Source organism: Triplophysa rosa, linkage group LG3, assembly GCF_024868665.1.
Source record: "Triplophysa rosa linkage group LG3, Trosa_1v2, whole genome shotgun sequence".
Taxonomy (NCBI): domain Eukaryota; kingdom Metazoa; phylum Chordata; class Actinopteri; order Cypriniformes; family Nemacheilidae; genus Triplophysa; species Triplophysa rosa.
In genome coordinates, this window is record NC_079892.1 from 8,245,233 (window position 1) to 8,267,670 (window position 22,438).

Below are 22,438 nucleotides of genomic sequence, written 5' to 3' on the forward strand. Positions count from 1 at the left end.
AGCCAAGCTTAACTGGATGTCCTGCTCATTAGACAGTGACTGATCTTGTGTCAAAATGGGCTCAACTTGACGTGTGATTTTCGGGTTAGTCTTTATTCACAGTCCCCAAGCTGTAACATGCCTCTTGGTTAATAAAAAAAAATGAAGCGAAAACGCTAAAATAACGTTCATCATGTTACATGTTTCAACAGGATATCACGTGATGTCGGGATTAGAGCTGTCCATTGACGGATGGCTTTTCAGAGATTTACAGTGATAAAACTTGTTTGCCTCAAATAGAGTGTCACAATTGACAAGGAAATGTTGGGGATTAATTAAAGATCCTTTAAAACTCATGCGTAGGCCGATACAGGTAGAGATTGTTTGGTGCTGTTTTGATGTTTATTGGTTTTCAAAGTAGAAGATCTGCTCCATTATCTCAGACGGTTAGAAGGGAGGGTCCCTTTTTCATGTGTTTCTAGTGAGTTTTCATACACACTGACATTGTATTTGACTCTGAAAAATGAAATGTGCTGCCAAGAGCCACATCACAGGAGAGGGAGGACAAACATTCCAAAAAAATTGTTTTGACTTTTTTTTGTCTGTGGAACACAAAAGAAGATATTTTGAGAAATGTCTCAGTGGTTTTCTGTTCATACAATGGAAGTCAAAGGGGTCCAATGTTTTTTGTTTACCAACGCTCTTTAAAAAATCATCTTCTGTGTTGTGCAGAAGAAAGTAAGTCATACAGGTTTGAATTGACATGAGGGTGAAAAATGATGTAAGATTTTTTATTTTTGAGGTGAACCATCCTTTAAAGCCTTTAATGTCTCCGAATTTGTATAGCATCTGTACATTTGCGATTGTCTATTTCTCAGTGATTTTATTCTTACCTGAGACAGTAATGTGGCTGTTTATACATAACGCACCCTTTCTAGTGCTATTTACCTATCACACATCACTCTCCATCACTAAACTTGACTCCAGGGGTGCATTCTTTTCATAACATCACACAGAGATAACTTCATAAGCCTTATTTAGAATTCCATTTGACTTTAAGTCATAATTTGATGCCTGATTTTAGTTAGTGTGTTGCTAGAAAAAGACCATCTGTGCTTAATTCTTCAGCGGAACTTTTGATCTATGGCTTTATGTCAATGGGTTCCTCTCATAGTCTATCATCTTTATCTTCTGAACCGCTACAATTTTATTCATCCCCTCTAAGTGAAATCTCATGCAGTCTCGACCGTGTTTCTCCCAGTAATGGCATTGCATATTTCTTCATCCTTACCTTTTCCACATTTTAAATCATGTCTGGCATGGCATCATTATCTCAGCTTTTATCTCAGAGCATCTACTTTGAACCATGCAAGGAATGGTTTTCCATTAGAAAAGCCCTGATAAGGCGTAACAGTCACCTGCAGGTCATCTAATGCAAACCCTCTAACGTTCACCACCGAAGAGAAGTTACGCAAGCTGATCTCCTTCCATATCCATTGGTAATGCAACTGACGCATTCCATTAGGGTTCCCTCACGGGTGTCCTCTAAGACTGGGAAAGAGTTTTGAAAAGCTCTGGCTCTCTGCCGCCGTTGCCATGGCGAACGGGGGAGCATTGTGGAGCTCTTACGCGTTTCGTGGCAAGCCGGGGGTTGAAGCACGGGCTCTTTTGTGAAGTGGGGTGAGAAGCGGGCGAGAGGGGGTGAAACGTGGGGGGCTTTTTAAATGTGAGGAGGGGACAGACATTGTTCACATGCAGATTTCCGTCACTGAAAACAAAGCTGTTTGTGTGTTGAGTTTAAGTTGGACATTTTTTTGTCACTTGCTCTGGTGAAACAGCAGAGATTTGACTTCGATCTGACGGTAAAGGCAAAACTTGTCACTTGTGCACAGCTTGTTGTGACAAGTGTTCCAGCATTGTTTTGACAATATTCCCGATCACATTTTGATAGATTTTTTTAGTACAAGACATTGTGTGGTAATGATTGCAGAGTTGAGTTACTCATAAATGAGACTTAGCTACCATTATTCAAGAGCTGTTCTTAATTTTCAGACACAAGCCGTTGCCATTGGACACCAACGACTGTTTAACAAAGACTCAGGAATGAGCATGAAGGTTTTTCTCTAGCGTGCATGAGTACAAAGGGCATATTTGGCATTATCTTCTCTAGACCCAAAGCCTTGCTTCTGAATTCTTAGCCTAAGACCTTAAATACAATGAAACGATGCAATTCAGGCCAGTAAAGCTTTGAAAGAGAAATTCTTAGATGTTGAAAATTACGACAGCATGAGAATAGAAATCAAGGTCATACCAGGTTTCCTAAGCATACAGTTATATTCGCTATATTTATCTAAATGTTAAATAAATGAGTAGGTAAATAACTGAACAGAAAAGAAGTATATTAAGAAGTATAAAGAAGAATATTGATGTAGACAAGAAAAAATATATATATTAAATTACTTCTGAAATGTATTTAATCCATTCTTAATTAATTAAATATTGTTATAATTTATTATATTACGTTCAGTTATATTTTATTACGTAGTGTCTATTTACACTGAGTACAAATAGCCCGCCTTGTTGGCGGAGACTATTTACACTAGCTCCGCCCACCAGTATGTGATTTGAATAGAGAAAGTGTAAGATTGACGGCATTTCAAACAGCGACTCGAGTGGCATAAAGTGTAAAATGGGAGACAGGGGTTCTAATCCCGCTGAAAACCTTCTTTAACCTTTTTTATTACTTTACAGATCATAAAGGCATTTGTTTTCAATAAAATTGATTTAAGACTTTAAATTCATTTTTATTCATAAACTTTAGGTTTAGGGTAAGGTTAGGGGTAGGTATAGGGCTTTAATATCTCAATAAGTTGCCATCATTTTAATAATTTTTATAAATATAATGATTTACTGTCTGTTATTATTGCATAATGTTTAATGCACAACAATACTGAGGTGCAAATAGTAACGTTATCTGCCACTATTTATAAGTAAAAAACATCTAACTACTATTTCTACTTAATCCAAAGAAAATAGGCCCTACAGCTATTTATGTGTTAGTGTAAATCACTAAGAAATGCTGCTATTTTCACTTAGTGTAAACAGAACTTACTACTATTTAAACTTAGTGTAAATAGCATCTGTCGCTATTTTCACTTAGTGTAAATAGCCGCTGCCATTTTATTATTAATATTATAGTATTTTTTTATAAAAAAATATTATTTATTACAATTATTTTATATATTTTATATTTGCCCCTTGCTCTGTAGATTTAACTCGGTCCCTGACACAAATCTATATGCAAATTTTTGACTTAAAAATGAAGATGCACCAATACTAAATTTCTCCACTAATACAGATTGGTGCATCTCTACTTAAAAACCGAATAAATCACATGGCTGTGAAACAACACAAAGTTAAATCAAGTTAACATTACTTTCATTTTTAGGTGAATTGAGCTATTTTTATATTATACCCCGAACCCAAGCTGCTGCTTGCCACATTCATGTTCACCTAAGCAATCCGTTGCTGAGTACAAATGCAGTGATACTCTATGTCCATATTACTGCTCTTGCAAATGTACTGTAGGCTTTTAAACTCAGGCTAAGTCTTTGCGGTATCAATACTTTACTTTAACGCTTAAGATTGTTCAATAACCCCCATCACCGAGGCATAACCTTCTGGAAGCACTTCCATGTGTCTCTCAGCCCCAGCGAGGTTAATGGCAAAACCCATGAAATCCACACCTCTTGTCGCAAAGGCTCTATTTCACAGCGATCCCCCTTCTGGTTTATGTCTGCGCTTAGAGGGATCAAAGCAGTGCTGTCACACATGATGTTAGCAATAATCACAACAGATTCACGAGCGCCGGCTGAGGTGTGGTCTCCATTATCAGGCACTTACTTCCATGTAAGAAGCTTCTCCCCGCAGAGCGCAACGTACCACATTCCACACAAGCCGTGCCAGAGCAAAAGCTTTTAATGGGCCTTAGGAAGGAATGCAGAACTGAAGGGAGGATAGTCGTGAGAGGGAGAAACATCCAAGTTACAAACAATCCATCAAAGAAAACTATTTGAGCTAAGAGCTGATGATGTTAGTCATGGTGATCTTTGACCTGTGTTGTGTAGATCATTTGTCTGAATGAGTTCAGGGTTTGATTTAATTTTTTTAGTCTCATCACAAATTTAGTTAATTTCACAAATGCTGTTGATAGCCCTTATGTTGTATTCATATTCAACATCCCTTGAAACTCATAAGCACTAGTATTTGGTGTATAAACATAGAATAGTAACTTATCAGATTTCAAGACTATTTAAAATATTTGTAGGGATATTTTTTATTAGAGGGCTTAGCCAGTTCATCTTTTTGTAATGAGGGATTTTTCAGAGGGGCACAGGCTTGTCCTCATTGCCCTGTGCACCCACTAGCTCCTCTCTCAACTGGGCAGCGGGCACCAGTTGGCTTGATTTTGCACATATTTAGGTCATCCATCAGCCGCATAGTTGCCCTGGGCATTGCCTGTGAAGCAGGACATGTGTCTTGGCGTTAACTAACTGATGCTTTTGCATAGAGCTTGGCAACTTTGTCAGTCTCTTTTACAGTTGTGCCAACCATCTGCCAATCAGCTGTGTGAGTCAATGTTCCCACATGCTTCTGAGGGAGCGTTTTAGGATGGACGAATAAAGGGAGACAAATACGTCTAATGTCTTTTGTATTGTTGCATTTTTATATTCTTTATCCAAAGCACTCTATATTTAAAGGGATAGTTCACCCCAAAATACAGTTCTGGAATGCACCTATCTATGACGTCATTGATAGGTTGAACACCGCCTCCACAGAAGAATATCAACAACTACTTCTCTAGCCCCACCCACTGGTTCGCGCATGACAGTACTGAAGTAACACAAGTTGCACGGAACCAGATAGCGAGCAAGCAATAAACATGTAGTTAAAGATCGCACAATATTGTGGAGTCAGTGCCTGGCTGTGGAAGAACACAGTCGCTGCATAGCCTTCCTTCGGATTCCAACATTAGTAATGCGTGGTTGAAGTTTATTTTTTAAGAGGTTCCAGCTCACGTGGGTAAAACATTATCGCGGATTCCTTTGTGAACAAGGCACAGGTTGATGATGGATTTGCGGAGAGACTAAAATTAAAAAGCAGTGCTGTGCCGTCAATATTGGATCCGATAGGAGTGGCGCAGCAATCTTATGTACAACATAAGAGTACAACATTTTTGTACTATGCGTCACTATAGCTTTGTTAGAGATCGCTTGACATGCCCTGAGCCCTATTCGCACGGGATTAGTGTTACCTGGAGACCTCTAGTCATTTGTAATACTTCGTGTTACAATCCGTGCGAATCGGCCATGTCTGTAATTTGTAAAGTAAAAATTCCCCCACAAATGACCTACCATATTTTGACGAACACCGAGGTCCTGTGATAATACTAATCCTGTGCGAATGGTGCTAATGTGTAACCTAACGTTACGTGTCTAACCAAATTCACAGAAGGCTCCAACTAAGTTTACTACGCAAACTGCTATCCAATCATAGCAGCGGGTGTTTAATTCAAAGTCTTCATGGCAGAACGCCCATTAAAACTGATCGTTTGTCAAGCCGGCCTCAAAACCCGGGTAGAAAATAGCCTATTACTTATTGATTTTGATGTTTTTGAATGTAAAAACCACGCAAACGTCATAAGTAGACCAACATCCAACAGTATAAAACAATAAACAAGCCCAGTTCATCACACCTTTTATTCATGCCTTTTACATGTGAGTTTGTAACCACTAACCAGGCATGTTGAAGATAGCTTTTAGGTTAGTAATTTCGTGTTCAAAACTGTCCTCTTATTTTACCCAGATTTGCAATAGTGTCAGGTGCAATTTCATGGAAAATATCAGTTTGACCTCATTTGGCTTTAAAGGGACAGTTCACCCAAAATGAAAATTCTGTCATCATTTACTCACCCCTTGTCATTTCAAACCTGTTTGACTTTCTTCCGCAGAACACCAAAGAAGATATTTTGAAGAATGTTGCTAACCCGCACCCATTCACTTTGGTTTTGTGTCCATACAATAGAAGGGAATGGGTATCAGCACTATTCGGTTACTAACTTTCCTTAAAATGTCTTCTTTTGTGTCCTGCGGAAGATTGAAAGTCATACAGGGTTGAAATCGAAGAATTTTCATTTTGGGTGAACTATCCCTTTAATGCACAAAGTATGTAAAGCAACCTGCAATTTTTTTTTAACAGACATGGTGATGGAGCAAAGGTGATGCAGCTTAAATTCATGCATAAAAAGATTAATGACAACCTCAGTGAAGATTTTTGTTTGTTTTTATTGCTGTGACGTAATGTCAAACTTATTTTTCACACATTTTTCAAAGAGATTTTTAGACTTGAAAAGATACTGTAGATGTCCACTGTAGTGACCTCAATGCATTAAAGGGTTAACAATAACCTTTAAAATTCCCACTTTTTGTCAGTAGGCCTATGTTTATTTTTCATAAGGTGTTCTCATTGCATTGGACGTTTGGCATTTTACCTCAGAATTACAAAGTAGTGAAGTTGTTCTGTGCGTTAGCATTCAGTCTCAGATTGTTGAGGGTTAAAAAAGTAAACTGGATGGGAAACTTTGTCTTTACACAGGCTTTTAAACACTGTCACAGCTCAGCGGCCATGCATGTAAAGAAGTTTTCAAGCAAAAGTGTGAAGATTTTTAGATCGTTTACATAAGTCTGACAATGTCTTCTAGTGGTTTTGAGGGATTTACTGTTACTTCCTATTTTATCTTGTAGCTATCTTTGGAGTCTTATCATAAATCAAGATTTGCACAAACTGCCTGTGCTAAGATGTTGTTTGGTAAAGATTTAAAGTGCATCAATCGATTTGCAAACAATAAATTGTCATAGTGTTTGTTTTGCTTTAGCAGCAGTTTTTTGTAAGAGATTCAACAGAGAGGAAAACAGAGAGTGACTTAATGCATTTCAGAGTGGCTGTAATGTAGGATTTTATTGCACACCTCATTAAAAAAGCAAGACTTACCGCAACATTACTGCCCTCAGCGGAGTGTAGTCGGGGTCAGACTGTTCTTATGGAATGACTTTGCAAATTGTGCAAATTGTTCAACGATTTAATGGGATTATTCAGCATTATTAACACAATGAAGCAGCCTGTTGCACATGCACACACTGTTTGTGTTTATTAAATAAGATTTACCATTGTTTATACTCACACGTGTTTATGTACGTACACTACCGGTCAAACTTATTATTTTCTTTCCTAAAATAATTTTTTTTCCCGAAAGAAACACTTTAGAATAGTAGTAAATGTACTAAATAATTTAAATGGGAATTCCGTTATGACAAAAAATAATACAGTATATTAAAATAATATATTAAAATAATAAAATGTGTTTAATTAAAAATAATAAATGAAAATTATTTTAGTTTGACAGCTATCTTTGGCATTTTATCATCCTGATTTTTAAGGGCTCACCTGGGGATTTAAAACTTAATTTAAGGAGTTTTTAATTTATTCTGGCCTCTTACTGGCTGATTTTTTTCTTCATTAGTCATTCCAACTCATCCAAAACGAAAACTTTAAAATAACATTTTGATGTGGGAATGAAAGAAATTATAATATTTTTGTCTACAAAACTTCAAAAGGTTTGAGTAAATATATTAAAGCATACATTAAGATAAAAACATTTGATCAGTAGTGCACGTATATGTATATATATTGTATGTTTTTACTGTATGTACAGGTATATGACATGTAGAGAAGTAAAACAATTTTTTTTACAAAACATTTTGCTAAATTTTGCAATATTTTCAAATATTGTGCTTGTGCAATGTGCATGAAGAAGTTACAATAAAATGAATGTGTATGCATGTATCTGAGCTTGTAAACACACTTGTGCGTGCATGTGTTTACATGTGTATGCAGAGAGAGAGATTTGGTTGTGTCTGCGACTGCGTGTCTGGTTTAGTTGACATAATGTGAAAAGGCAGTTTAACAGAGTAGAAACTTGTCTTCATTGTCTTGCAATTATAGCTCTCTCCATTCACATGATCGCGGGTCCTTTACACAAGAATACACTGGACCTTGAACAATGAGTGTGAGACAATAAGACAAAGAAACTCTGACGCAGAGGCCAGATGTACAACACAGCTCTCATTTGCTTTTTACCTTTTATAAAGCTATTAGACTAACAGAAGATGTGTTAGTGCATATACTGTATATGTGTTTCTAGTTAGTGTGTTAGAGATATTTGACCCAAAAATTAAAGAAGATATTTTGAGAAATGTCTCAGTGGTTTTGCGTCCATACAGTGTAAGTCGATGAGAGTTGTTTGGTAGCGACATGAATCCCTCAATGTAACTTTGTGTCTTCTCAGATGGACTTCACCAGGTCTCGGCCCTCTGTACCCTACGTATGACCATCATCACAGACGACATGCTGACCAACAGCATCACCGTACGTCTGGAGAACATGTCTCAAGAGCGTTTCCTCTCCCGTCTGCTCTCACTCTTTACCGAAGGCGTAGCCGCCGTCCTCTCCACCAGCCCTGACGGCGTCTTCATCTTTAACGTTCAGAATGACACGGATGTTACCGGCAGCATCCTTAATGTTACTTTCTCAGCTCTGCTTCCCGGAGGAAGCCCTGGACGATATTACCCATCAGAGGAGCTGCAGGAGCAACTGTATCTGAACCGCACTCTGTTGACCCTAATAACATCTCAGAATGTCCTGCCGTTCGACGATAACATCTGTCTGCGCGAGCCCTGCGAGAACTACATGAAGTGCGTGGCCGTCCTGAAGTTTGACAGTACGGCTCCTTTTATTGCATCCAATACGGTTCTTTTCAGGCCCATCCATCCCGTAAACGGATTGCGGTGTCGATGTCCGGACGGTTTTACGGGTGATTACTGTGAGATGGAGGTGGACCTCTGTTACTCCGGGCCGTGTCAGAATAACGGGAAGTGCCGCAGCCGAGAGGGGGGATACACCTGTGAGTGCCCACAAGATTTCACAGGTTAGTCAGTATATCTGTTTTGCACTTTGTTTTACTCTCACAAATGTATGACTTAAGATTCATAGGCTCATTATATTATCATTAAAGGAAAAGTTCATCTCAAAATCTTTTTACTCACCCACATGATCTTCAACATGTTTTAAGACCTCTCGGCGTCTTCTGAACACAAATACAGATATTTTAGGTGACATCCGAGAGATGTCCAGCTCTCCTCATAGACATTATGGTTCTAGTTGTTGTCAAGGTCCAGAAAACTTCTAAAGACAACGTTAAATTGGTCCATTCGCTCATATTGGCTCAGTTCAGTTTTTTTGAAGCGACGACAAAACTTTGTGCAAAAAACAAAACAAAATAACGACTTTAATCTATATATTTTCCTCTGTCTTGTCAGTGTATAGTGCGCGTTCACGAGAGCACTTCGACGCATATCTTTATTTGTGTTCTGAAGACGATGAACTTTTCCTTTAAAGTCTTCCAAAAGTCTCACCATCTAATCTCTGATGTTTTGATATAAAGACACATAAATCCAGTTGCCTAGAAAATCAGGTGCATGACTTAAGGCATTGTTTATGTACACATCTGCACACCTACATTTAATATATTAATACCTGCATTTTAAAGTGGGTTTGAGAAATCTATAACCCTAAGTATAAGTGACACTTACGAAGCACAACTATTATCAGTGTTTTGTACAAATAGTTGACTCCAAATTGGTGGCAAATTGTCATCTTCTCATGATCCTCATCCTTTTGGGGTCTGTCAAAGTTTGAATGGGGATCCACTTTTGTGGTAAGACATGACCTTGTGCAAATTGACAAATGGATTGATAGCCCGAGTCTCGCTTCAGTCCTAAGGTTCAAAGTTCCCCGCTCTTGATCACTCACTTTGACAGCTTCTGTCTCTCTGTGAGCTCGTGTTTCTCAACTACAGTAAAGTTGTAGTGAACCTCTGCCCTCTCGAGCCCTCAGGTAGCATGTGGTCATAACTAGAGGTGTTGACAGTGGCCTCTGTAGTAGCTCTCATGAGTTTCTCTCATTACACAGTAATGTATCCCTGTAATTCCTCCAAAATGAGGGATTATCTGACCAACATTTGGATCATTACCTCTTTGGAACCTCTTTTGTGTGTGTCTGCAGACATAGTTCCTCTGGGCCCAGATCTTGTCAAGGTAATGGCAGGAATACAATAGCGTGCACACCGAGCTGGCGTAGAATCAGACATACTGGATTACATGTGCAACAAGGAAAAGTCCTGCAAGCAAACCTCAGATGTTTGTTCTGAGGCCACTGCATTTGTCATACTGCATGGATTTTGGGGGTGATTGTTATCCACTTGTTTCTTTTCTTATTGCGTTCTTTACATTCCCTTTGTCCTGTACTGTGTGGATTTAGCTTTTTTGGCCATCTGAGGTTTAAGCACACGACAGTTACAGCTATTTATGCACACAGGTACAAATATAAGACAAAAGAATCTCAAATTCGAGAAAAAATTGGCTTGGCTGAGTATTGGTTTAGGTCTACTTGTACAAATGAATCTGAATGTTGCTGATGTATATTATGTAAATGAAACAATAACCACATTTGGTGTCAAATTTATTCTCAAATATTTATTTAGAAGTTAATCTTAGAGTTTGACTGGAATTCCTGTTTTATGACCTGCATAGTTTGCTGCAATAAAATAATATAACATAATAATCATTAAAAATGATAAAACATTTAAATAAATGTTAATAAATAAAAAATAATACCACATTTATATTCATGATTAATATCGAAAGAAAATATTAAGAATTATTCATGGACGATACCTTTTCTAAATTTACCCACCATTGAGAAATCCTGGACCCTGTAAACACAAAAACTACATTGAGAACATAATCAGGTTAATTAGATTTTTATTAACTCTGACTTGATTTACTTTTATAGTTATTTTAGCATCATTAAGCAAAGCTATTTGTTCGTCTTTTGTTTTATCCTGAATTTCATCAAATAAAATGCTCATAAAACAATTTCACAATCAGTTGCAAACATAAATTAAATCACATCAACCTCTGGCAAACATCAACCTGTGATGTCTGAATTATGTCACTTTTGCTAACGGCATCTTGTAACATCGAGCTGTCTTCAGTTAACCACAGATCTCATGTCCCCCTGCAAGACTAGTGGAGCGTAACAGGTGTCTTACAGACCACCAGGACGTCCTCATTGTTCTCTTGTTGCTTAGCTGTGGTTCTGTTGCTTTAGAGTTTGAACAAAGGCTAGTCGGGGTCAATGAACACAGCGGCCCGCCTGGACTCAGGACACGCTGCTCAATCTATAAGCCTTCTCGTTTGGACAGTACTGTGGGCTTTTGTCCTGTTGGAACTAAAACTAAGCTCACTCGAGTGATTGGGTTGAGAGGTTGCGTTGAGGAAACAAGTTTTCGATTGTTATCTGAAATTTAATTCTGCAGCTAAATTGCGCTTGTCATTAATATGTGCCAATGGAAGTATGGAATGTTCTGGTTTGTCTTCTAGTGCTGATTACATTTTAAAGTTTGCTTTAGAATTTTACTAGTTAGCCTTTTATTAATTTTTTAAGGGCTTTAGAGATATCTTTGAGGTTTAAAGGCTTATATTATAAAAGAAATGACAGAACACATTTTACTGCAGATTATTCTGGCAAAAAGTTTAAAATTGTGCTATTTGTTCATTTTTGTAAGCAGTATTACAGTGTACTGTAGCATTTTCCAAATTTCTATATCAGTAATGTGTTTAAGTTTAAAACAAAACCTGAAGATGAATGAATGAAAAATAATACAATTAAATAAATTTAAATAAAATAAAATCTAAAAACAGTAAAATAAAATAAATTACATTTAAATATAAAAATAAATCTAAATTGCAAATATTGAAATCAAATAAAATCTAAATAAAATAAAATTTACTCAAACTGAATTTTATAGGGTCAAGAATTTAAGATTTAAATAGCAGCTCATATATTTCTGTTAAAATGCTTCCATGCTTACATACACCTCTCCAAAACCTTTTTTTAGCTGGAAAGTTCTAATTTGTGCTTTAAATGGTAGACCTACCAGAAAGTAATATTTTGTTGCTTAATTGGTTGAACATTATGCTAGATACCCAAATGATTTGCTTAATAGGACTAGTTGTTATAATCCCACTGTTTCAGCACAGTTGAATTGCCCAAAAGGACATTTCCCACGCCTTATGCAGGGGGAAGCAGTCAAGAATATGAATAGAGGAAAGGAGGTCTGAGGTTTCACTGGTTCGTAGGGTATGCATCCTCTGTGTTTGGCATAAATGATTATAGAAATATATAGCATACTTACCTTTCCTTGCCATTATCAGAGAGACAACTCATGAGTTGTGTTTCCCAATTTCATCACATTATCCTGAGTGAAAGATGCCTTTTGTATGGTTTCCAACAATGCGACACATCGTCAGATGTGCACCTCAGATTCATCTGGTGTTTCGGCCCTTTATCACAACACACCCTCAGCCAAGGGAGGCCCACCGCAGATTGATCAGAACTGGGTGTGTGTCGCATTGTTACAAGGTCATCTGGCAGAAGCTATCACTGCAGCTCAAAGGCACCACAGTCGTTACCCGCCGGCCCTGAGAATCGAACCGGCAACCTTCTGGTCACAAGTCCGACTCTCTAACCATGACTACCCAAACCGTTAATGCGCGCTCAGTGCCCCTGGTCCCGTATGGCATAACATTACAAGACATTACCAAAATCAACGCAACCATACGCGCCAACCCATTGGCTAAGGCTGTTATAGCCCCACTGGCTCCGTTAATGCAAGCTCAGTGCCCCCGGTCCCTTATGGCATAACAATACAACACACAACACGATTTTATTCCGTGGTCACTCGGCAGCCCATATTGCGTCCTTCCGTTTCAACCACAGCCAGTGGCTGCTTCTGTCAGCGACAGTGGCAAGTTCTTTGACTACTGTCCGTTGGGCCTGTCCTCTGATCCCTACTTCCTTAAGCAGCCTTGTAGTGGAATTGGAAACAAAGCCCCTGCAGCCCACTTCCACCGGGAACACTTTCGCTGTCCATCCCCGATATTCAGCCTCCACTGCCAAGTTGCCATACTGGAGATTCTTTCTTTCAAATGCTTTGTTAATGGCCTCTTCCCAAGGTTCAGTCAACTCAACTATGAGGACTGTCCTACTGGAGCTGAACCCCAGAAACATGTCCGGCCGCAGGTTGGTCACTGCGATTTCCAAGGGGAAAGTAAGTCTGTGGTTTAAATCAACTCGCATTTCCCAATCCCTGGCTATACTCAGCAGAACTGAATCTGGGGTTAAGGGCTTGGCCCGCGGTTTCTGCCCCTCCCGAATAAAGGGTTGCCTGTTTAGCAAGTTAGTCTTGGCGTTTTGGGGGATTGCATTTGCTGCCACTCTCTTGGTCTCTACTGCTGCAGCCAAGCACTTTAGTACTTGATTGTGGCGCCATGTGTATCTCCCCTCCGTCAAGCTCTTCTTACAACCCACAAGAATATGTTTGAGGTTTGCTGGAGCTGCACATAGGTGGCAGGCTGGATCCTGTCCATACCAAAGATGCAGATTTGTTGGTGAGGGCAGGCAATCATATGTAGCTCTTATGATAAAACTTGGTCTGTATGTTTCCATACTCCACAGCTCACTCCAAGTGATTTGGTGCCGTTCAATGCCTTCCCACCTCATCCAACGGCCTTGTTGGGCTTGAGAGACTGCTCTGGCTCATCTACTTGCTTCCTCTTGACGCCGAATCTCCTCCACTACCAGGTGACACTGTTCCTTTGGTGTCGCTTTTCGCCACGTGGCCTTTCGCCAAGTCCCCCTCTGCCATGTTGCACTTGTCCCACGATGTCCTTATGTCTGAGGGCTGCCTTTGCATCTCCTACTGCTGTTGTTGGGTTCCATTTCCTTCCTGTCGCTACTGTTGGAGCAGCATCTCTTACACAGGGATCACAGGATTCTTTTAGCGTCATCTCTAACCTTGTTTTGGTGCATTTATATTCCTCCACAAGGCTTGAAATGGGAAGAGAGAGAGCTCCATTCCCGTACAGCCCTATGTTGCTAAGGTATCTTGGTAGCCCAAGCTATTTCCTAACTTGTGTACTCACCAATCTCTCCAGGTCATTGGCATGAGACACCGTGAGCTCATACATTGAAATTGGCCACATCAGGCATGGCGTGGTAGACCTACCAGAAAGTAATGTTGCTTAATTGGTTGAACATTAAGCTAAACCCAAAGGTTGTTGGCTTGATTTCCAGGGACCACACCTACTAAAAATATGTGTAGAATGCACTGTAATTCACATTGCATTAAAGCTTCAGAGTCTTGTGGCTGTTTAAAACAGTCAAAGTCTGTGCATTGTCCCAAAGACTTTTTTGTAAGTGCATACTGTAAACGTGATTTATTGTTTTTACATCCTAGGGGCCAAATTAAAAGCATTGTCTGTGGTACTTGACTACATTGCTGTTAATTGTCTGTTCAGGAGAGCGCTGTGAAGTGAACACACGCTTAGGACGCTGTGTGCCCGGTGTGTGTAAGAACGGTGGCAGGTGTGTGGATCTGCTGGTCGGGGGGTTCCTGTGTCAGTGTCCCGACGGCGAGTATGAAAAGCCCTACTGCGAGATGACCACACGCAGCTTTCCCGGCCAGTCCTTTATCACCTTCAGAGGGCTGAGACAGAGGTTTCACTTCACAATGTCCTTCATGTGAGTCATCCATTCCGCAAAGATTTTAAGGTTTGAATATTTGTTACCAAAAATAATGTTTTTTTAGTTTATAGCGTGTCTAAATGGTGTGGTAAAGTACGGTATGATATATTTTGGTGATATTTGGTAACAGAATTGATAAGGGACAACTTTCTTCTTAATTTTCAGAGTAACATTACCTGTAGTAGTGGTATTTGGCTGAAACTACACTACCGTGGTAAAAACGTCTGAGGTTAAACACCAGTTTGGCCTTCGACCTTTGACTCATTACTTCCCCATAGGTTTTGCATCATGACATGTATTAAAGGGATACTTCACCCAAAAATGAAAATTCTATCATTTACTCACCTTCGAGTTGTTCCAAATCTGTAAAAATGTCTTTTTTTGCCCCCCATTGACTACCATGGTAGGAAAAATACAACGGTAGTCAAAAGTGCCCCAGAACTGCTTGCTGTTCATTCTTCAAAATGTCTTCTTTTGTGATAGTAGTATAGAAGTATTTTTTCCTACTATGGGAGTCAATGGGGGGCAAAATCTGTAAGCATATAAGCATATAAGCATTCTTCCAAATATCTTTCTCTGCGTTCATCAGACCAAAGAAATTTATACAGATTTGGAACAACTCGAAGGTGAGTAAATGATGACAGATTTTTCATTTTTTGGTGAAGTATCCCTTTAACTATCACCTATAACAGATCTCAAATTATACAGCATCACATACCAGCTATACAAGTTTTTCTCATGGAAAATATGAAAACAGGATGCCACGTGCGGGGAGGCATCTTTGTTCATACTTCCTGTCAGCCTGCCCCTTTGCCATGTGCTATCTGACACCTCTCCCTGTAAAGCTCCCAGATGCCCTCATCACAGGGCCAAACGTGCCATGTAACGATGAGTATCAGTTTTCCCCCCTAGTATCTTTTTATAATCGTCAGTTGTGATGCTGTTAAGAATGCTGCTCCTGTCGGCTTGTGGATCGGCAATGAATATTCTTGAAGTTTTACAATGTTTGTTTATAATGTTAAGATATTTTCTCCTGTCCCAGCTTAAAGGTTCAATGTGTAGTTTTTTTTTGAGGATATATCGACAGAAGTGCAATATAATATACATAACTATGTCTTCAGAGGTGTAAAAAGACCTTACACAATGAAGCGTTATGTTTTTATTATCTTAGAATGAGCTATTTCTATCTACATACACCGTGGATCTCCTTCCATTGAATTCGCCATGTTTCTACAGTAGCCCTACAGGCAAACTGCTCTACAGGGTGCGTTTCGTAAATACGTTATCTCCTTCGGCAAAGAAGCGAAAACGTGACGACGGCAAAGAAGCGAAAACGTGACGACATCTTAGTTCTGTGCGAGCTGCCGTAGTGCTTCGAAAGGGAGGGGCAAAGTGAGCCGTTGGTTGCAATTTGCAACCTCACCGCTAGATGCCGCTAAATTTCATACACTGGTTCTTTAATATTATTTGTAGGTTGGTTTTCCTAAAAAGTGAAAAAGTGCATTGTAACCAACCTGAAACTGCAACTTTGGGTCTTAACCAATGGCGTGAACTTGGGGGAGGGCCATATGTGTTCATTCACAAGTTCATTATGATGTTTATATTATGTTTATAAAAGTACTGTTTTTTATTTCGTAGGCTTGCTACGAGGGAGAGGAACGCTTTGCTGCTGTATAACGGCAGGTTTAACGAACGTCATGATTTCATTGCTATTGAAATCGTGCAGGAACAAATTCAACTGACCTTCTCTGCTGGTGAGTAGTTCAATCTCATGAAACATATATGACCATATTCTGTGAATAATCTCATATTATAAATTCATATTTGTGTAAAAACACATTATAGGACTGCTCAATATTCGCCCTCTTTTTGGGTTTTATCTCTCCAACATAAGCGTGTACTGCATGTGTGCCAAAGGAAGCAGGTGGCCAAAGAGCAATGAAACACACTTCCTTTGTCTACCTGTTCCTTTGTTTTGTCAAACCTCACACTTCAACAAGAGCTGCTGTCTAGTCAAAGAACATAAAATGCCACCTCCTGTCTCTTTAACGGGTCGGAATTGTTTCCAAAGGAAATAAATCTGGAATTTATCCCCAGAGTTTCTTAGTATGAGCAGATGCATATTACATCTTACTGCGCCACTGAGCTTCAGCAGCCCACATTAGCTGAGAATAAAGACAGTGAAAGGCATTTCCTACAACAGCACATCACCGTCCTGGAATGTAAAACTTCCAACAACACAGTGATTCTGGTCAATGATGAACCCTCAGAGGTCAAAGATCAACTATCCCAGATTGCTAACCATCAGTGAACATAATTAAGGCGGAGAGAGATATAAACAGCCAAGATATTTTACAGTGCATGCTGCGAAGTCACGGGAGGTCATGTCAATATAAAGATAATGATTTACTTACTGTGACCGCTGGACTGGAAAATGCCGGACATAATAAACCCTCCTTGTGTGTTTAACAAGGTTAGTTTGAAATTAGTTGGAATAATGTTATGGGAATCCTGTAATTTATATTGGTTGTCTTATAAGGTAATACATTATTATATTATTACATCCCTGCCAAACTCAAAGAAAACATGTCAATCAAAAACTTCAATCAAAAGTCACACTTTATCTTCAATATTAATTGTATTTTATTTATCAGATTACTTACAGAAGTTACTCTTGGACTTTTTACCAATAAAAATTTTCATGTTTTTGTTGTTCAGGAGAATCTAAAACCACAGTGACTCCGTTCATAGCTGGCGGGGTTAGTGATGGCCAGTGGCACACAGTTCATCTACATTACTACAACAAGGTAAGCCAGTCGTATTTCACACAATGACATGGAGCAGGAAGGTAACTGTTGCCAACCATCCCATAATATTGAGATTAGTAGTTGATCAGTTTGAGTTTTGGTCAGGTTCTTGCACTTACATCTGGTCCCTCCACAATTACAAATTGGTTGCATTCTTGGAATTGAGACTTTTAATATTTCATTTGTTTTAAATGTGACTTTACATTGAATAAAGATTTACTGTTGTGATGTAATTCTTTTATATGTATGTAGTTTCCTAATTGATCGTTCTGGTGGTTTCTTTGGAGACATGCAGATAATGTAGGAAGTGTTTCTTCATGATTTATGCACCATGATTTTACGAATGACATCACATGATGTCAGCGGCATCTCTAGCTGTATCAAAGTTCACTGGTTCTTCACAGAGCATCTCTCAAAAGAAGCAGCTTGTATTCCTGTTTCTTTTATCATCTCCACTGTTCTGACCCTCAGATTACAGTTGCTGAAATCCTGCATTGCTGAAGTTCGGGCCATGTTTATTATGTCACGTGTCATGTTTCATGGCCAAAAGCTAGTTGTGTCTTTTCTGTTAACTAAGCATCTTATTTCACAATGTCTTACAAAACACAAAAGGTGTTTTTTAGCAGTATGCTGCTCTTTTCTATACAATGAAAGTGGATAGGGACCAGCGACAGCCGTTCAATTTCATTGTGTGGAAAAATAGCAACTTGGATATTTTGTCAGAATTCAGCTAGAACTGTTCTGGTAACTGTTCTTTAAGTCATATGGGTTTTTGAACCACATGTATTTTGTGCTCTGATGTGTGCTCAAAAAATGAAATTTCTTTCGTCATTTACTCACCTTCGTGTCTTTACAAACCTGTATGACTTAATTTCTTCTGCTGAACACAAAAGAAGAGTGTTTGAAGAATGTTGGTAACCAAACAACATTGGCCCCCATTGACTTCCATTGTATGGACACAAAACCACTGAGACATTTCTCAAAATATCTTCTTTTTTCTTCCACAGAAGAAAGAGTCATATACAGATTTTATACAACTGGAGGGTGAATAAATGATGGCAGCAATGTTATTTTAGTGAACTATCCCTTTAACGTCCCAGCAACATCTCCTTATGTTCCTAAATCATAGAAGCCTCTCAGAACATATGGCAATGTTGGTAACATGCTTCTTTTATATCCCATAAAGCTTTTTACAGCCTCGGTATTATAAACTTTAGAAATAATCTCACTGAGGACTCTTCAAAAAGAAACACATATCCTTGAGGGATGACAGTCAAAATGCTTTTTCTTTGTGAGGGTTCATAATTTCTTTGATTTTTTTCTCTTTGTAAAAACCTCCACCCAAGTTGCAAAGAACAGATGAAAGGCCAAAAAGGTTTAAAGTGCTCATTAGAAGCATTAAGGATATGCTGTAAGAAGCTAGCGGTTAGAAACAATATAGCTTGTAAGGTAACCAGTGAAATTGGACTATTCTGAAATACTCGATTCTGCGGTCAAATAACGTTTTGTCTACGTAACAGCTACATGATTTTATGTCTTTCGTCTCACTTTGTGGTCTGTTTCAAATCAATATTTCATATCCATTTATTTTGTTAAAGGCAAAATTTACAGGCAACTGCTCATTATCACAACAGCAACCCCCAATGCAATATGATTCTTTTTTTGTTCAGGTTAATGCGAGTTTGATTTTGATTTTGATCTTGGATTTCTTTAACTAACATTATTTCAGCCATTAAATTGACAAAAAGAAGAATCCCTGATAGCACACATACATCTGGTTTACGTCTATTTGACGTCTGCATTTACATCTGCAAGACATCTACAATACATAGTTTGCTCATCTGCAATACGTCTCGGAGATGTCTGCTGTCAGACGTCATATAGACCTCTAGAAGATGTCTGTAAGATGTTTATGATTTAGAATGGATGTACAACAGCTCTTTCTAAGATGTTTAGCAGATGTTTTTAAGCAGCAGATCTCCAGATCTTTAGCAGACGTATTACAGACGTTCAGACGTCTCCGAGACGTATTGCAGATGAGCAAACTATGTATTGCAGATGTCTTACAGATGTAAATGCAGACGTCAAATAGACGTAAACCAGATGGATTGTGCTATCTGGGATCAGACCCTAAAGCATCTACTTGAATCAATAACTCTATTGCCTGAACCGTGCCATATTGCGTTTGTAGTCTCAGCTCCCCCTTATCTAACCTCCTCGTCTAAAAACCCCAAGTTCAAAAACAGTCCGATTGGGAATGGAGACAATAGTAAACCCCCTGGTGAGTTAATCTGGGAGCACAATGACGCTTGGAGTCTCTAAAAGCGCCAGATGGCTCTTTTCTTCAGCAACACATAAAAACACGCAAGCCTGTTATTTGAAATCTCTAGAATATTGTATTTATTTCAAGTTTTGTTCTATCTGGAGTTTTTTATGATAAGATCAATCATACGATGTTGATAGCTCTGATTTATATATTTGCACATTTGTGTTGACTCCATATTTGTTTTGATGTCTGAGTTTCTATCAATATCTAGTTTAAATGTCTGCTGTTTTTGCCTGCTTTTTTCATGAAAGATAAAATCTAAAATTGAAATTGAAATACAAAATTAAAATATAAAACAAAATAAGTAAAATAGTAAAATAAAAAATCTAAAGTTGAAATGCAAAATTAAAATATTAAAATAAAATCTAAAATAAGTAAGATAAGTAAAATAAGTAAAATAAAATATATAATTAAATTATATATTAATTGTATAATTACAATTGTAAAAAAAATACAAAATTGAAATACAAAATGAAAATATAAAAAAGATTTAAAATAAGTAAAATGGTGAAATAAGAATAAAAATATAGTTAAATTATATATTAATTGTATAATATATAATTAAAAATGTAAATATAAAAAACAATTATATATATATATATAAAATAAAACATGTTTTTTTAATATAATGTAAAAAATATATAAAACAACATGAAATAATGATAATTATGCTGATTTTATTTGATCTTTTGTCTATGGACTGTTTTACATATAAAATATTTTAAATATGTATGTCTGCTAAAGATTAGTTTGCCGACTTTTAGGAGTATAAACAAATTCCCTTTTTGATTTGATTTGGTGTCTAAAATGGGCTTTAACATATTGTCCCCAATTGGTCTCAACCTACGCAGTAATATTCCCCTTTTTGCCCTTATCTTTTTTTCTATTTCAAATGCACAGGAAAATGAATGACCCACACACCCATAGTTTAACCCATATGGAGAGGAAAAAACTTGTGTTTACGCACAGGGATCCACGGCAAGCCATTGTTTTGAACTTTGAAACAAAGAGCTGATGAGTTACAAGGTTGTAGGTTAATGCCAGTTGTTGGGATTTGTGTGCGTGCGTGTTCCCGAGGGCGTTAAGCTTGTCAGCGATCTCATTTCTGTTGTTGGAGCCGGCAAAAAGAGGGAAAGTGGAATCATCAAGGTGTCACGATAGTTAGGTTCCAGTTTGGGCCTTAAGGGCCGTCATCCTTCTTATGGTTGTGTTTTTTTTTGTACGGATTGTCGTACGGCTGATGAAAGTTGTAATAGAGAAGCAAGACGGCTGGAAATGTGATATTTGGATGGTATTTTGTTTGTGAAGGCTAAGCTGTGTGTTTTTGTTTTGTTGGCATGTTGTCCTGTCTGCCTTGACACCTGTGTTTACTAAGGTTTCACACTCCACCTGTAAATCCAGGTGACTACACAGGCAACTTCAGTCCTTGAAAGGTTGGATTAATTGTGTATATTTGCATCAAGTATAGAAATCCTTCCCTTCATGGCTTTACCCAGTTTATAAATTAATTTTCTGATTGGTATATTAAAGCTTAAATTCATAACTTTTGCTTCTACTGAATATATCCATCTATGTTTTAAACATAAAATAGCAGATTACTATCTTGATGTGAGTTACAGTCAAATGAAGTCAAAATTGTGTCTGACAGCTTAATTTATTAATCATTATTGTTACCTTACTATTGTGAGTCACAGTTAAGGAGACAAAAATACAGATGTGGTTTTTCTGGTGTTAAAGGTTCTTTATGGAACCATTCAGCCAAAAATAGTGGAATTGTGATGCACCTTTGAGGAAAAGAAGGTGTAATACAATTCTTTTTTTTATAAATGCTTTAACATTTGATATACAGTAATATATTATTTTCTCTAAGTGTTCCTAACTACTAACTATTGCCTTTCATAAACCAATCACTCTCTTGTCAAAGCGGCAACTACAGCCCGAGGCGTCTGGCACCTTGTTCATGGATATGTTACTCTATTTAAACTTGTTGTGACTATTGTAGACCGCAATGTTGGATTAGATGTGAAAATTGAACATAAAACATTGTTGGTAAAGCATATCCCACTCCGTTGCCAAAATACACATCCACATAATCAAATAAATGTAGATGACATACAGTAGCCCTGTGTTGTTTTAGTTGTTTATTTTGTGCATGACAAAGATGAAAATATCTTGGTCATGCAGACAAAACACAATTAATTTCAAATGTGTAAAATATTTTAAACTTAAACGGACATTTACTCACCCTCGAGTTGTTCCAAATCTGTATAAATGTCTTTGTTCTGATGAACACAGAGACAGATATTTGGAAGAATGCTTGTCACCAAACAGTTCTTGGCCACCATTGACTACCATAGTAGGAAATTACAATGGTAGTCAAAAGTGCCGCAGAACTGTTTGCTTCCCTACAATCGTTAAAATATCTTCTTTTGTGTTTAATAGAACAAATACATTTATAAAGCAATTTTTCTACTATGGTAGTTAATGGTGGCCATGTTTGGAATAGGAGTCAATAGGAAAAAATACCAGCGTTTGATCTGAATGGTGACCAGGGCGCCATAAT

General features: G+C 38.0%; 1 protein-coding gene across 1 annotated transcript in view; it reads left to right on the forward strand.

Moving 5' to 3' along the window:
• celsr1b (cadherin EGF LAG seven-pass G-type receptor 1b) overlaps nt 1–22,438 on the forward strand; it is a 44,461-nt gene that overhangs the window by 4,439 nt on the left and 17,584 nt on the right. Inside the window, exons 2-5 of the mRNA XM_057330532.1 lie at nt 8,384–9,022; nt 14,517–14,739; nt 16,381–16,496; nt 17,461–17,549. Of these exons, the coding sequence (XP_057186515.1) occupies nt 8,384–9,022; nt 14,517–14,739; nt 16,381–16,496; nt 17,461–17,549 (1,067 nt within the window). The remainder of the gene's footprint in view (nt 1–8,383; nt 9,023–14,516; nt 14,740–16,380; nt 16,497–17,460; nt 17,550–22,438) is intronic.